The 12,650-nt window shown below is 59.4% G+C and overlaps 3 protein-coding genes across 3 annotated transcripts; all 3 read left to right on the top strand.

The window, feature by feature from the left end:
* Window positions 1–1,010: 1,010 nt before the first annotated feature.
* Window positions 1,011–1,283, top strand: DICSQDRAFT_148954 (uncharacterized protein; the record flags this gene model as incomplete). Its single annotated transcript, XM_007368529.1, has 2 exons — window positions 1,011–1,125; window positions 1,183–1,283. The coding sequence occupies 2 exons, from the start codon at window positions 1,011–1,013 to the stop codon at window positions 1,281–1,283; spliced, it is 216 nt and encodes a 71-aa protein (XP_007368591.1).
* A 4,241-nt stretch (window positions 1,284–5,524) lies between these two features.
* DICSQDRAFT_156651 (uncharacterized protein) lies at window positions 5,525–6,013 on the top strand. Its single transcript, XM_007368528.1, has one exon. It carries the CDS (start codon window positions 5,625–5,627, stop codon window positions 5,934–5,936), a length of 312 nt encoding a protein of 103 aa, XP_007368590.1. The 5' UTR covers window positions 5,525–5,624; the 3' UTR covers window positions 5,937–6,013.
* A 1,672-nt stretch (window positions 6,014–7,685) lies between these two features.
* Window positions 7,686–12,636, top strand: DICSQDRAFT_182404 (uncharacterized protein; the record flags this gene model as incomplete). The annotated part of the gene is made up of 3 exons (XM_007368527.1): window positions 7,686–8,459; window positions 8,743–8,813; window positions 9,075–12,636. The coding sequence occupies 3 exons, from the start codon at window positions 7,686–7,688 to the stop codon at window positions 11,689–11,691; spliced, it is 3,462 nt and encodes a 1,153-aa protein (XP_007368589.1). The 3' UTR covers window positions 11,692–12,636.
* Window positions 12,637–12,650: the final 14 nt, after the last annotated feature.

Here is a 12,650-nt window from a genome sequence, read left to right as displayed (position 1 = left end):
CGAGAATGAAGCCCCAGATGGTCTTGCATGAAACGATGTCGAGGCAAGTAGGTCGGAGTCTCAACCGCCTGCGGAGTAGTGTTCGCCGGAAACGGCCGGCGCATATGGCGTCGAAGTCAGAACGCCACAAAAACCTCGTTGCTCTCCATCACTACGTCCCAAGCTCGTAACCTCACCTGCGCTGCATATATGCGCATCATTATACAGGTCTGACAGTTCTGCTTTTTCTTTGCTCTGAAAGATCTACGATGTGTCCCGTCATAGCGACACTTGTCACAAGCGATCCAAGTCAAGCTGGGCAAGTATGTATACGTACTGACCGGGGCGAATCAGTACACCCATCCCCACGGGTAAGAATGTGAGTGTCATCTTCACCCCATGCCTACTCACTTTGATAGGGCATACATAGCTAGCTTCAACTCGTGCATGATGCAGATCTTCGCAACGAACACAGCGGGTTTGGACATTCAGACTCCCAACAATCGCTCTATCTTCTTTGTCATCTCTGCTGGTCACTTTTTCTGAGGCTCTGCGCTGATACACTGTACAGATCCGCTCTACGGGCATCGACCCTGGCGCTCCGAACGGTCGTGTCGCAGGTCTAACGCGCCTTCAGAGAAGGTTTGACATTCCATCCCTCAGAAGCCGGGCTATTTCCACAAACGGCAGCTGGGTCGTTCCTCCCCTGAGCCTTGCTCCCAGCTTTGACTTGAGTTTATCATGGCGGAAGTCCTGCTCCATCATTTCATGACCACAGGTCGCTTGTCGATATAGGCGCTTTACGGCATCCCGCATCCCACCCAGCCATCATGGTGAGCAGCAGTACTGCCAGTACACAGGGATCCGCTACTCCCTCATCCCTAATAGGAACAATTGTAAATCGTCCACATCATCTGGGAGTTGTATCCAGAAGTCTCTGGGCGACTGCTGTCGTCTTTGCTGGGCATTGCTTGAAGGTATCTTGCGCCACACTAACCTCCTGCGTTGCTGGCCCTTGTGATTACTTGCAAATGGTCATGATAGAGACCAAGGCACTGGTCACATTCTTCAACACCGGTCTGTATTCTCAACAAGTACGAGGTATCGCCTTTGACGCCTCTGATCTATCCCATATTTACGCATTTAGTACGCATATACTGATCTTCAGGTGTGACGTCAGCCTCCTGACGCTATAGTCTTCAGGGCAGTCAAGTCCTGTCTCGCAGGCTAGGTACAGAGTATCACACCGAGTACCGCCGAACGCCATGAAGACTGGGACGTTGGCGCCTATGAACGTCTCTTAACGACGATCATCCGTAAGGCGCATCTTCCACGGCGTGAGGTATATGCCCGCTGAAGTTCCTGCTCTCGCCGATGTTCCGTGATGCCTACAGATCCCGCAGCACCCTTCAGACCCCGCCCTGGGCGCGCGAAGATGCCTGATGCTACATCTCCAAGGCAAGCACCCATATGTGTCCACTCCTCAAACGTCTTCTGGCCAACTTGGTCCGTTTGGCTGACCGGTCTTACATAATGCGCTGTTGGCCCGCCATTCAGGTCCTGCCGCTGGTAAGAATCAAATCCTTGTCTGCAGAATCGTCAGCCACGCTCACGCGGAGTGCGACGTCATAGCACAATACCATGCATGACTAATGACATGGGATGTCCTGAGGTTGAGACGAATCTCAGCGCCCTTCTGCTAAAGGCCGTGTCCCATCTCGTCTAAATCGCCTGCCACGATGCACTCTGAAGGCCCAATCGCTTCGGATAGACTCGATAAAGAGCGCACCGTAGATGGGCACCTTGGACGACCCGGACGCCGCTCTCGATCGTTACACCAATGGGCCTTGATCGTGGGTACGGTAGATGATTCTAGATTCACATTTTGACATAAGATAGAACCGAAGCAGACGCCGTGTTGCGCCCACTACGCTGTACCAACTCGGGAGGATATTCGCCCATGCTCCTATCGCAGCTCGAGTAGCTCTCGTGCACCCTTCGGCTGAAGGGGATCGTTTATCGTGCGTCCTCCGACGCTCTCAGATTCAACTCTTTGGGCGTATCGCCCGTCTCAGCTCAGGACCGGGCATACCATGTCCTTGTCTCATAACGCAAGCCGCGCCGTGTTCGATACGGACCTCAGTCCGGAGCCTGCACGCATATTGGAGCTACGCCGTCGCAACGACTTTAGCGTCGCACCCTTTTATGTTTCCTCTTCGGGGCGAGTCCCGCCCTTGCCGCTCTGAGTGCTTGGGTGTTTCACATCATCTGCGCCCCAGCCTTCCATTCCTAACATGCACTATTTGTCTCTGGCGCTGATCGCCATTTCGCTCGACGCAGTACGTGCCCTCCAATGGCGAACTCGCTTGAGATAACCTTTCGCTTCTGGTTCCCACCATGATCACTTTTCTTATGAAAGCGTGTGACGCCTCAGGCTCCTCAGTCATCAACAGCATGATGAGAATAGCGGCGTCGGTATCAATCTGAAGCTGTCTTCCAAGATGCTTTGCGCCCCTTGTTCCATACTTGGTCATCCCGCTCACCTGGCATGACGGTGGCCCGGGCCGGCCACTCGATCGGACTCGTTATCGACCTGTCGATCGACTCGCAGTCTCGAATTAGACGAGGTTGGTGGCGTGTAAGTATGAGCCGCAGAATGCTCGAGGGGTGCTCGCTACTTCTTCACGCATGCGATATGGCTGATCAGCTAGCGGTCTAACCACCTCTTTCTTTGAGGACGCGGCGGATGTTATGAATCTCCGGGGCCCACGCAGTTCACCGCCTACGTAGTGACGCGAAAGGGACGCGTCTTCAGAGAGTGGCGTCGCGCAAACACCTCACGCGTGCGATGCCCGGAACACGTGGGTCTAACTCGAACGGGGTATTCCTGATGCAGGCTGACCAAACCAAATGTGTGGCCTATTGCATGATTGGCAGAGCAGTCCCAAGCGCTTGGTGCAGTGCATGGATGCGCACGAAGGACTGTAGAGGTTACGTGATGACTATAGAAGTTACTTGTGCGCAAGGTCAGCAATCAGACGAGGTTCCCAGCCGGGGAACACCTAAAGAATCGTATCGCTCCGTTTGCCGTCTCAGTTTCAGGTCAATTTCGGGTACTGACCATACATTTTGCTCGTTACTATTGATTAGTGCGGAGTAATCACACCGGTGAGTGACTATTTCCGCACCGACCCTTTGAACGTTCACATAGGATGGCAGCCGTGGCCAGTTTCGAGTTATGCTGGGACAGACGTGTCTACCTTCGAATCCTATTGGAAAAAGCGTGCACGATATCGAACCACGTCGGAGATGACCATGTGAACATCCACGCCAGCTGGATGGGCGTCACGGTCAACTAGGAAGACCGATGGTTAACACCGGACCCATGCCGACGTGCGCCGGACCTTCTCTCTCATCACTCGCGGCATTGCATATACTCACGAGGGCCTTCGCAGGACAGATCCTCACTTCTGTGCCTGCCTCGTGGAGGAGTGTCACGGGCCTAGAGTTTCATGAATTGCAATCCCGCTCGCAGCCTTCGTGTGTTCTATCAGGCGGCATCTGCGAAGTGCGGAAGGCGCAGGTGTCGACGTCGTACATCCAGACGGCTGTCCCTACGACATGAATGTTACCCGGTGCCGCCGGCAACTGTCGATCCCAACGGCACGGCGAGGATCCCAACTCTGGCTGTGAGAGCCTGGACCTGCCTCAAGTGCTGGAGAAGTCTGTCGGGAACTTGACATCGACTGATGATCTGACTTGGAGGCGGTTCTTCCGGGAAGCTGTCGAAATAAGCGAAGGCGCCGCCGTTGCGCGACGGAGGCTCGCAAGGAGTTTCGTTATGCCCGATCCTCCTTTTATTCAATCCCCCAGAGCCTTCAAGCTTCAAGACGCATATGCGACGTCAGCGGGCTCGGATTTCATTGCAACGTCAAGTCTACAGCTTCAAGGTTCGCACAGCCATTCCATGCGACGTGTGGCGCGAGCCACGGAGTTACCGCGGCGGAGGGCCTTCCACTTCCAGAAGTCATCGTCGGCGCTCACAGCCAACAGGCACGCTCCAGTAGGAGGGAGGAAGGACCCAAGAGTTCCAGCTGGTGGGTACGTGGAAACGCCCCCAACGTTTCTGCTCGAAAACATCCGCTGCTCGCCAACGTCCTGTCTAGAAACCGATCTCGATCGACGCGCTGTTACAGGGGACGGCGAGCTCTCGCACTGTGCTTTGCATTGCGATACTTCCCACCATTTAGTTCGGCTGCTGCTGCAGTGGCAAAGCGTCGCGCGGCGCAGCCCACCTAGAAGACGCGGATGGGGGCTGAAATTCGCAACTAAGACGATCTGCATCGACGTGCACATTGCTCAGGGAGCCCCAGAGTCTGACCTCTCGCAAGCGCAATCGGATCAGAAACCCTATCCGCGAAACTGGCTCCCGCATCTGCAGCATCTCGCCTTCGTGACGGCGGCAACGTCCACGCTCATGGCTTGGATGGCACCCCTGCAGCACACGAAGCTTCTACGGTCCAATCCTACACCGAATCTAGCAACGGGGGACCGTCGCGCAAGGGTCCACTACGGCTCGGCTAGGTCATGGGCTTGGGAGCGCTGAGGATCGCGGCTTGTCGGATTAGGTTCAGGATTAGGTTCGTGGTGGCACCGTGGCCGAGAGAAGCATATCTGACGGCCGGACGGGCGTCCGAAGGGAATGCAGAACTTAACGGTGCGTGCATTAGCGTACTCGCATGAAGTGTTTCCAGGCGAAGGATGCGCTCGATATCCGGCCGCGAGTGGCTAAGCTCGAGGAGCGCGGTTCAGTGTTATCCACTGACTCTTCATAGAATTGGAGGAAGAGTACATCCAGCTGCTAGTGAGTTCATATCCCCAGGCGTTTGCTAACGATATGTCTGTATAACCAGGCACGAAGTCTACTCCGTCGCTAGAAATATAGGTATGCATAATCACCGTCCCGAAGAAGCGGAAGCTTCCTGCGCACGGCGGCACTCGCGAAGAAGGCGGCGCGGCGCCAGTCCTTAGCGTGCCCGCCAACGGTCGCCACACCCCATTGCGTTCATTTTCCGAATCGCGCGGGCTGCCGCAGCGGTTACGGGGCATGGCTGGTGGAACGACGCACGGGGAAGGTGGAGGCGATCGGCCGCGCTTCCATATCCGCGACCTATGAACACGAGCGGACGCCCATCTCACCAGCAGATTGCTTGATCCCCGATGCATGATGACTTCCAGTCGGTCCCAAGGCGGCAGCGATGACGCAAAAATTTGCGCGCAGCCATGGCACGTAGGCACACTTGGACTTGGAGCCGTCTCATCGCCGTCCGATAGCGGCCTGCCTGATGTTGCTGCTGAAGGACCGATGCGCATAGGTATAGGCACAATGGCCTACGTATGTACGATCTGCGCTTCTGGGCATGACCCTGTTCCCCGAGGCTGCGAGTTTGGATGGCCATGATCAACATCACGAAGATTGCATGAAATCGTCAATCATCACAAACTATATCTCTCGCAAGGGCCAAGTCAAGTCGCAGTAAGTTAGGTTGGTCTCCCGCTCGACGCTGCAAGATCCACAGACGCTCGGAGGCGGGGGGCGGTGCGCGGTATATACGTACGAACCAACAGCTAGGGGGGCACGTTGCATGCTCGCGGACTTTGTAAGTCGCACAGAACCGATCGGCGCGCGGGGGCAGCGCAAACGCACTATGCCCGGTCTGGATTGTTCAATCAAAGCCACGAACGATGCTGCCGGCGGATCGGGGGCTACTGGTGGTGGCGACGGAGATGGCACGGTGTGTGTAGGGAGAGACTCGGCCGCAGCAGCCGCGGGCGGCCTATGCAGTGGCTACCAGTCGCCGCCGCCGCCGCCATGGGGGGGGAGTCATGGTATGCATCAGCGCGTTGTGCACAGCGGTCGTGTCGTCGCGAGATCGTTGGCCAGTGTGCAAGTGTAGAGACTGAAGCGAGAGGACCCTGGACGATGACACCGCCGCATCGCCACGCGAGCGGGCCTGACGCGCGTCGCCGCACGCAGTGCACCTGTCGCAAGCGGTAAGCGGTGTGGGGTCGCCGCGGACCGTACGTGCCCATCTGCATCCGATCGGCGGGTCGCCGGACGAGCGGAAGAGAAGAAAAGGGGGGCCGGAGGCCTCGAAGGGGGCGTATTCGGCGACAAGAAGGGGGGTCGGGATGCAGTATGCAGAACGCAGAACGGAGAAGGAAGAACGAGGGACGGCGGGGGCCAGGCTGGGGTCGGTGGGGGAGCGGTTGATCGCCTCGTGCGCGGGAAGTTGCGAGCGTGTTGGACAGCGAACGCCTTGCGTGGGTTTGGGGAGGAAGCAGACATCCTGCCTGGTGGGAAGGCTGAGCTAGAGAGGAGTGGCCCAGCTCGGCCGGAGCGGGATCAGATTCGAGCTCGAATGGGCCGCGAGTGTGGCGATTCTGGCATGTGTGTGCGATGGGAATGTGGGTGGGCGGTTTGCGCATGGCTGTGGTCGTGGATGATGGGCCTAAGTCTGGTGAGGGCCCGCGGCGGTCGTCATCATGATGGCGTCCCGCGCAGCGCCGACACAGGCCCAGGGAGACGCTCCGGAGGGAGGGCCGAATGACAAGAATCAGGAACGCGAGAGCGTCGAGAGCGAGACGAGAGAAGGGAGAAGGAAGGAGGAAGACAAGTGTCGGATGGCATCTGTAGATCTGGGTTCTGGACGTGCGCGATCTGCCAGCGGCGGAGCTCTTCGAAAGCCATGAATGATTCACTTGCGTTGCTTCGAGAGGGTGGGTTCTAGCGAGCGAGAAGAGGCACCGAGCCGGGCTCGACGGTGGCGATGGAAGACGTGGATCGTCTTGCGAGGTGACGGACGGGTCACGACGAAGCCGAGGGCGAGGATGGAGGAGGGTGGGAGTGGGATGGACGATGGGTATGTATTGTGTACGTGATTTGACAGGATCTGTGTGTATGTACATGGTATAGACGTATGTCGAGACTGAGGTGATATTGGCCGAGTGGGAAGGAGGCTTTGGATATCCTAATGAAATGGAGACTGATGCAGGGGGGTGGCGGGCTGTGTGTTGATGGGGGAATGGAGACCGAGGACGAGGCGGCTGCTGCTGTGCGCTGTCTGCGGGCCCGGCAGAGCTGGTGAATCGGAGCGCTGCAGCAGGGGAGGCGGAGAGTGACTGCGTGACTGCTGGGAGGAGTCGCCCGAAAAGGGCAAGGGAAGCCGGTTGGCGGCCATCTCGCATTTAATGCCGCTCTCCCCTTTCTGTCTCTGCCCTTCTCCCTCCCCGTCTCGTCCCCGCCCCCCGCCATCGACAACGGCGACCACGACTACTGAAACTCTAGAGCCGCGCTCCCAGAACGAGTGTGCGCTGTAATCTCCTATCTCCGGCCCTCTACATCCTCGATAATACCGTCGTCCGTCACGCTTTCGCTTCGCACCCGCCTGCTCTCTTCCTATCCCAACCTTTCTACTTCCGAGGTCTGTGCCCTCCCCTAATCCTAATCCCATCCACCACGCCGATCCTCCATCTGCATCGACCCCGGCACAGTAACGTACGTCCCCTGCCTCTCTCGCGCATACGATCGACCGCTCACTCGTCTACCGCCCGACCTCGCACAGTTATAGGCTAACAACTCGCAGGCGCACACGCTCTCTTGTATCATCCTCGTTTCCATCCCCACGCATAGTACTCCCCGTATAATGGAAGGCCTCGTCTCGCATCAGTCGTCCCACCCGTTCCCCTTCCCGCTTGAAGCACGATCGTATCCTCCACGATCATCATCCCACTACAGCCAGAGGCTCGCCTACCCACCACATCACGACCCCGCACAGTTTTACGATCAGCCATTCGCTCAGCAGCAACAGCAGCAGTCCCAGTTTCCGTCCGCCCAACAGTCCCTGCAGATCCAGACAGCCAACCCCGCGCCCCACGAGCAGGATCCGGAAGAGCAGACTGCGCATCCCTCCCGCCCCAATTCGTACCATCAGCTGCAGCATGGCATCGATGCCGACCACGATAGCGACAGCGACCTCCCCCAGCAGGAGCAGTCCATCGCCGATGCGCTTACTGACAACTCCGGGCCGCACGGAGGCCTCAGCCGCCCGCTGACGCTCCAGGAGCGCGAGATGCTCGCCCACCTCGACAGGCTCAAGTTCTTCCTCGCCACCGCCCCCTCCCGCTGGAACACAGAGAACGGTTTCGCTGGCCCAGACCCGTCCACCGTGCCCGCGGGCCACCCGCACAGCGCACACCCGGCCCTCAACCGCTTCCTGCTCCCCAACTCCGAGTACGTCTCCTGTGTCCTCTGGGGCGGCTTGTATCACATCACAGGAACGGACATCGTCCGCGCGCTCGTCTTCCGCTTCGAGGCGTTCGGTCGCCCCGTCCGGAATATGAAGAAGTTCGAAGAGGGCGTGTTCTCCGACCTCAGGAACCTCAAGCCTGGGATAGACGCGTGTCTGGAAGAGCCCAAGGTACGTTCTCATGGCTATTCCTGTGCACGCCCCTCCGTTCGCTTTTGCTCCCCTCGTCACTCGCCATTCGTAATGCTTGGGGACTTCTACGGCATCACTCGTTTCGTCCAGACGGTTAGATGCGATGGGGGGACCGGACGAGTCTTCGCCTGATCGCTGATCACGATTGGGGCTGCTCGATTGGCCGATCGAACGGATTGACGTGCACTTGAGCCCATACCTCACGTTCCATCCACGTCTATGAGTGATGCTGACGGGCTCTCTTTCTCCGTTGCGCTGACAGTCGCCTTTCCTTGATCTGTTGTTCAAGTACCAGTGCATTCGCACGCAGAAGAAGCAGAAGGTGTTCTACTGGTGAGTGGTCCATCCTGCTCTGCGATCACGCCTCCTCCTCCCATCTTCGGCCTCGTTCCTCTTTTCCGTTTGCCCGGAGGTCAGGTACAGCATCCTGGTGCCACTATCGCCATTCATTCGCCGTACATCCACCCATCCATCCTGGTGATGCTATACAGAAATCATACCCCGTTCGGCACATTGCTCCCGATTCCACCTCCGCTCCGCTCCTATCGGCATACCGGCACATCCTTACTCACGATTCCTCTTACCCCCTTACAGGTTCTCTGTGCCACATGACCGGCTTTTCCTCGACGCGCTCGAGCGCGACCTCAAGCGCGAGAAGATGGGCCTCGAGCCAACGACCGTCGTCACGGGCGAGCCTGCGCTCTCGTTCACCTATGACCCTAAGCGCTCGCTCTATGAGCAATTCGCCAAGGCGTCCGGCAGCCGAGAGGGTGAGGGCGAGCTCGAGGCCGCGGTCCGGCGCGCGGACGAGGCATCTGAGAACGGCAGCGTCGCTGACAGCGACAGGCAGTCCGATGCCGGGCAGTCGTCGGCGTCCGAGGCGGACGAGTCGCAGGGCGAGGATAGTGCAAGCGTAAAGGCGAACAAGAAGAGCCCCAGGCCGGCACCAAAGAACACGCACTCGCCGTTCTTCTCGATGTTCTCGCTCTTCGAGGGCTCGCCGACGTACAAGCAGCGGCGCAAGAAGGTGCAGAAGGCGCGCAAGTCCCCGGGCGTGGGCGACAACCACTTCCCCCACCATCCGTCCGCGATAGGCCACCACGGCATGCCCGGCCACCCCGATGGCGAATACGGCTGGCCGCATCCCCACGCACACGCACACCAACAGCAGCAGTACCGCGAGCCGCACCTGGACAGGTTCGGGCGCGAGACGATGCGGCTGAGCGCGGAGGACATGTTCAGGGCACAGGCACGGGGCGACTTCGTCGCGAGCAACCCCGATGTGCTCATCACGCAGAAGGAGAGGCAACGGCGCGCGCTGGAACAGCAGGCGATCGAGCTCGCCGCGGGAGGCGCACAGGGCAAGATTCCATACTTGAGCGGGCTCTCCGGGCCCGGGGTCGCCGGCGGCGTACCCGTCCCGGTCAACGGTGCGAACGCGGCGGCAGCGGCGAAGCTGGCCTTCTCTGCTGCTGGTGATATGTCACAACAACAACAACAGCAACAGCAGCAGCAGCAGGACGGCAGTGGATTGTACGACAACATGACGCAGCTCTCGGGCTACGACCAGCAGCAGTTCGGCCAGCAGCAGCAGCCGCACATGCCCGGTCCCCGGCCACAACTCGAGCAAAGACACACGTACCCGATCCCCGAGTACGCTACAGTTATGCACGCGCACCCCCTGCGCTCCGATACAGACTCCTACGCCGTCGCGGGCGTCCCGCAGGCGATCACCACGGGCTGGGCGGGCGCGGACGCGAGCGGCAGCATGCTCGCCGGGGCCCTGCGGACGAAGGCGTTCGTCTGCCCGCTGTTCTCGTGCGGGCGGATGTTCAAGCGGATGGAGCACCTCAAGCGCCACCTCCGGACGCACACGCTCGAGCGGCCCTTCGAGTGCGACCGGTGCCGGAAGCGGTTCTCGCGCTCGGACAACCTCGCGCAGCACGTGCGCACGCACGATCGGCGCGCGGCCGCGGTCGCGGTGGGCGCGTCGGGGCTCGTGGGCGAGGGAGAGCCGGAGGAGGCGGACGAGATCGAGGTGGACGACATTGAGGGCCAGCTGGAGTACCTCTCGGGCGCGCGGGGGATTACGAGCGTGCAGATGTGCGAGGTCGAGGTGCAGGGCCAGGTGCACGAGGTCCCGGGCGACGAGGAGGGCCTCGTGACGACCACAGGCGCCATCGCGCCCACAATGGCTGCTGCGGCCGCTGCCGTCGCTGAGCAGCAGCAGCAGCCGGAGATGTTCTTCGAGCAGGCGCAGGCGCAGCCTCAGCCCTCGTACGACGCAACCGGCCAGGTCCTCCGCACGTCCCCCGAGCCGAGCCCGTACATGACGGCGTCGACGACGAACAACTCGCCTGACGCGCAATGGGCGACGATCCCGCGCTCGCAGCAGCCGAGCCCCTCCTCTACGGCGTTCACGGCCACGGGCGTCGCAAGCAGCTCGGCCCTGACGCTCCCCCAGCACCACCAACAGCGGCTCGACGCGTCGTACCACACGCACGCGAGCGCGCTGGGCGAGTACAACGTCACGTCCATTTCGGCCCCCAGCCACAAGCTCTCGTTCGACCATGGTGCGCTCTACCCTCCCGAGCTCGCGCTCCACAACGGCCCTGGCCCGATCAGGCGGCACAGGAGCGCGACGCCGTCGATCGCCAAGTTCGGCGTCGGCGAGAGCATCCGGCGGCCGTACTCTGCCGCGCTGTCCGAGTCGAGCCAGGCGAGCGGGGGCAGCGGCAGCAGGTCGTACCACCCGTACGTCGTCCCGGGCCACCACGTCTCGCACTCGGCGCAGTCGAGCCCGATGGCGTACACGGTGCCGCTGGGGGGCTACGACTCGCAGCCGCCCAGCAGGCACCACTCACGCTCGAGCTCGAGCGGGCAGCTGCAGGAGCAGATGCGGCAGATGCTCAGCTTGGAGGCCGTCCAGGGCGTGCATCAGGTAGACGCGGATGCGTCGGCGATGGCGTATGGCTCGTCGCAAGCCCAGGCTCAGCCGTTCCAGGGTATGTACCGCACGGACTCGCCGATGCAGTATGGTAATGGCCCAGCGGTACCGGCGGAGACGTACGAGATGGACCTCGGACAGCATCATCCCCAACAACAGCAACAGCAGCAATCGGCGGACGGCATGTACGCGGTTGGACTGGCGGGCGCGCAGGCTGTCCAGTACGCGCAGGGGTACTATCCGCACCCACATCACTCTCTCTGAATCCCTGAATCCTATCAACACAATCGACTTCGACATCTTCCTCGACTCGGACCCGGATACTATATAGCACACACGTAATACGTCCCGGAACACACCACGACGACGCACACCGCACATCGGTCACGCCTACAGAATCGGAAGTTTATATCAATCTAATATCTAAGTCCCGCATTGTCTTCTGTTCTCCTGTTCTTTACTTTGTCGCAAGTTCCGCTATCAGATATGTTCACCGCTGTCTGCACGCCTAGCATAACCACTACCCTAAGCGGACTTGGCCTTGCTGTATCAAAATGACACGCCGTATTGCTCCTCTCTTCGTCATCCATCCATCCGTCCATCCATCACTCATCACCACACTAGTGCTTGCTATCGTTAACGTCCTCGCCCTGCATCATCGATCTAGCTTCGTCTTCTCCTCATTCGTTCTCCTCCATTCCCCTTTCATTCCTCCTCCGTCGTATCGACTCGTGCCCCATTGTTCCCATGACCCCCTTCGTTCGGCTGATCTGCGATGGGCTGTGCCGATGCGCGCAGGCTTGTCTTGGATCCATAGGGTCCGCCCGCCACCGGCGTATCTCCATGGTCCCGTCCCAAGCGGATCCCCTGATGGTCACATATCGGGCATGGTCGTCTGTACGACGTCGCTCGTTTTACTTACTCCTACTTTCCACTCAATTATCAGCGCTAGACGCGTTTCGGTGCATCGCGCTTTCTTCGTATTAGCCTAGCTCGCCTTTTGTATATCCACGTGTGTCGTTATAGCCTACTAGTACCCTAAGTCTCCCGGGGCCCTCCCCGCGCAATCGTCACGATTCTTTATTTCTCCATCGCAATCACTTCGCGCTCTCGGTCTCACTTCATTCACGAGTATATACGTAATTTTATGTCGGACGGCACCCCTAATATCGTAATCGTTCCCCGCAATGTCATGATATTTTTATGGTCATCAGACCGTCGCT

The sequence above is a fragment of the Dichomitus squalens genome (assembly GCF_000275845.1).
Source record: "Dichomitus squalens LYAD-421 SS1 unplaced genomic scaffold DICSQscaffold_36, whole genome shotgun sequence".
Lineage (NCBI taxonomy): Eukaryota > Fungi > Basidiomycota > Agaricomycetes > Polyporales > Polyporaceae > Dichomitus > Dichomitus squalens.
The sequence above is the reverse complement of the archived record's forward strand: the minus strand, read 5'-3'. Positions and strand labels throughout refer to the sequence as shown.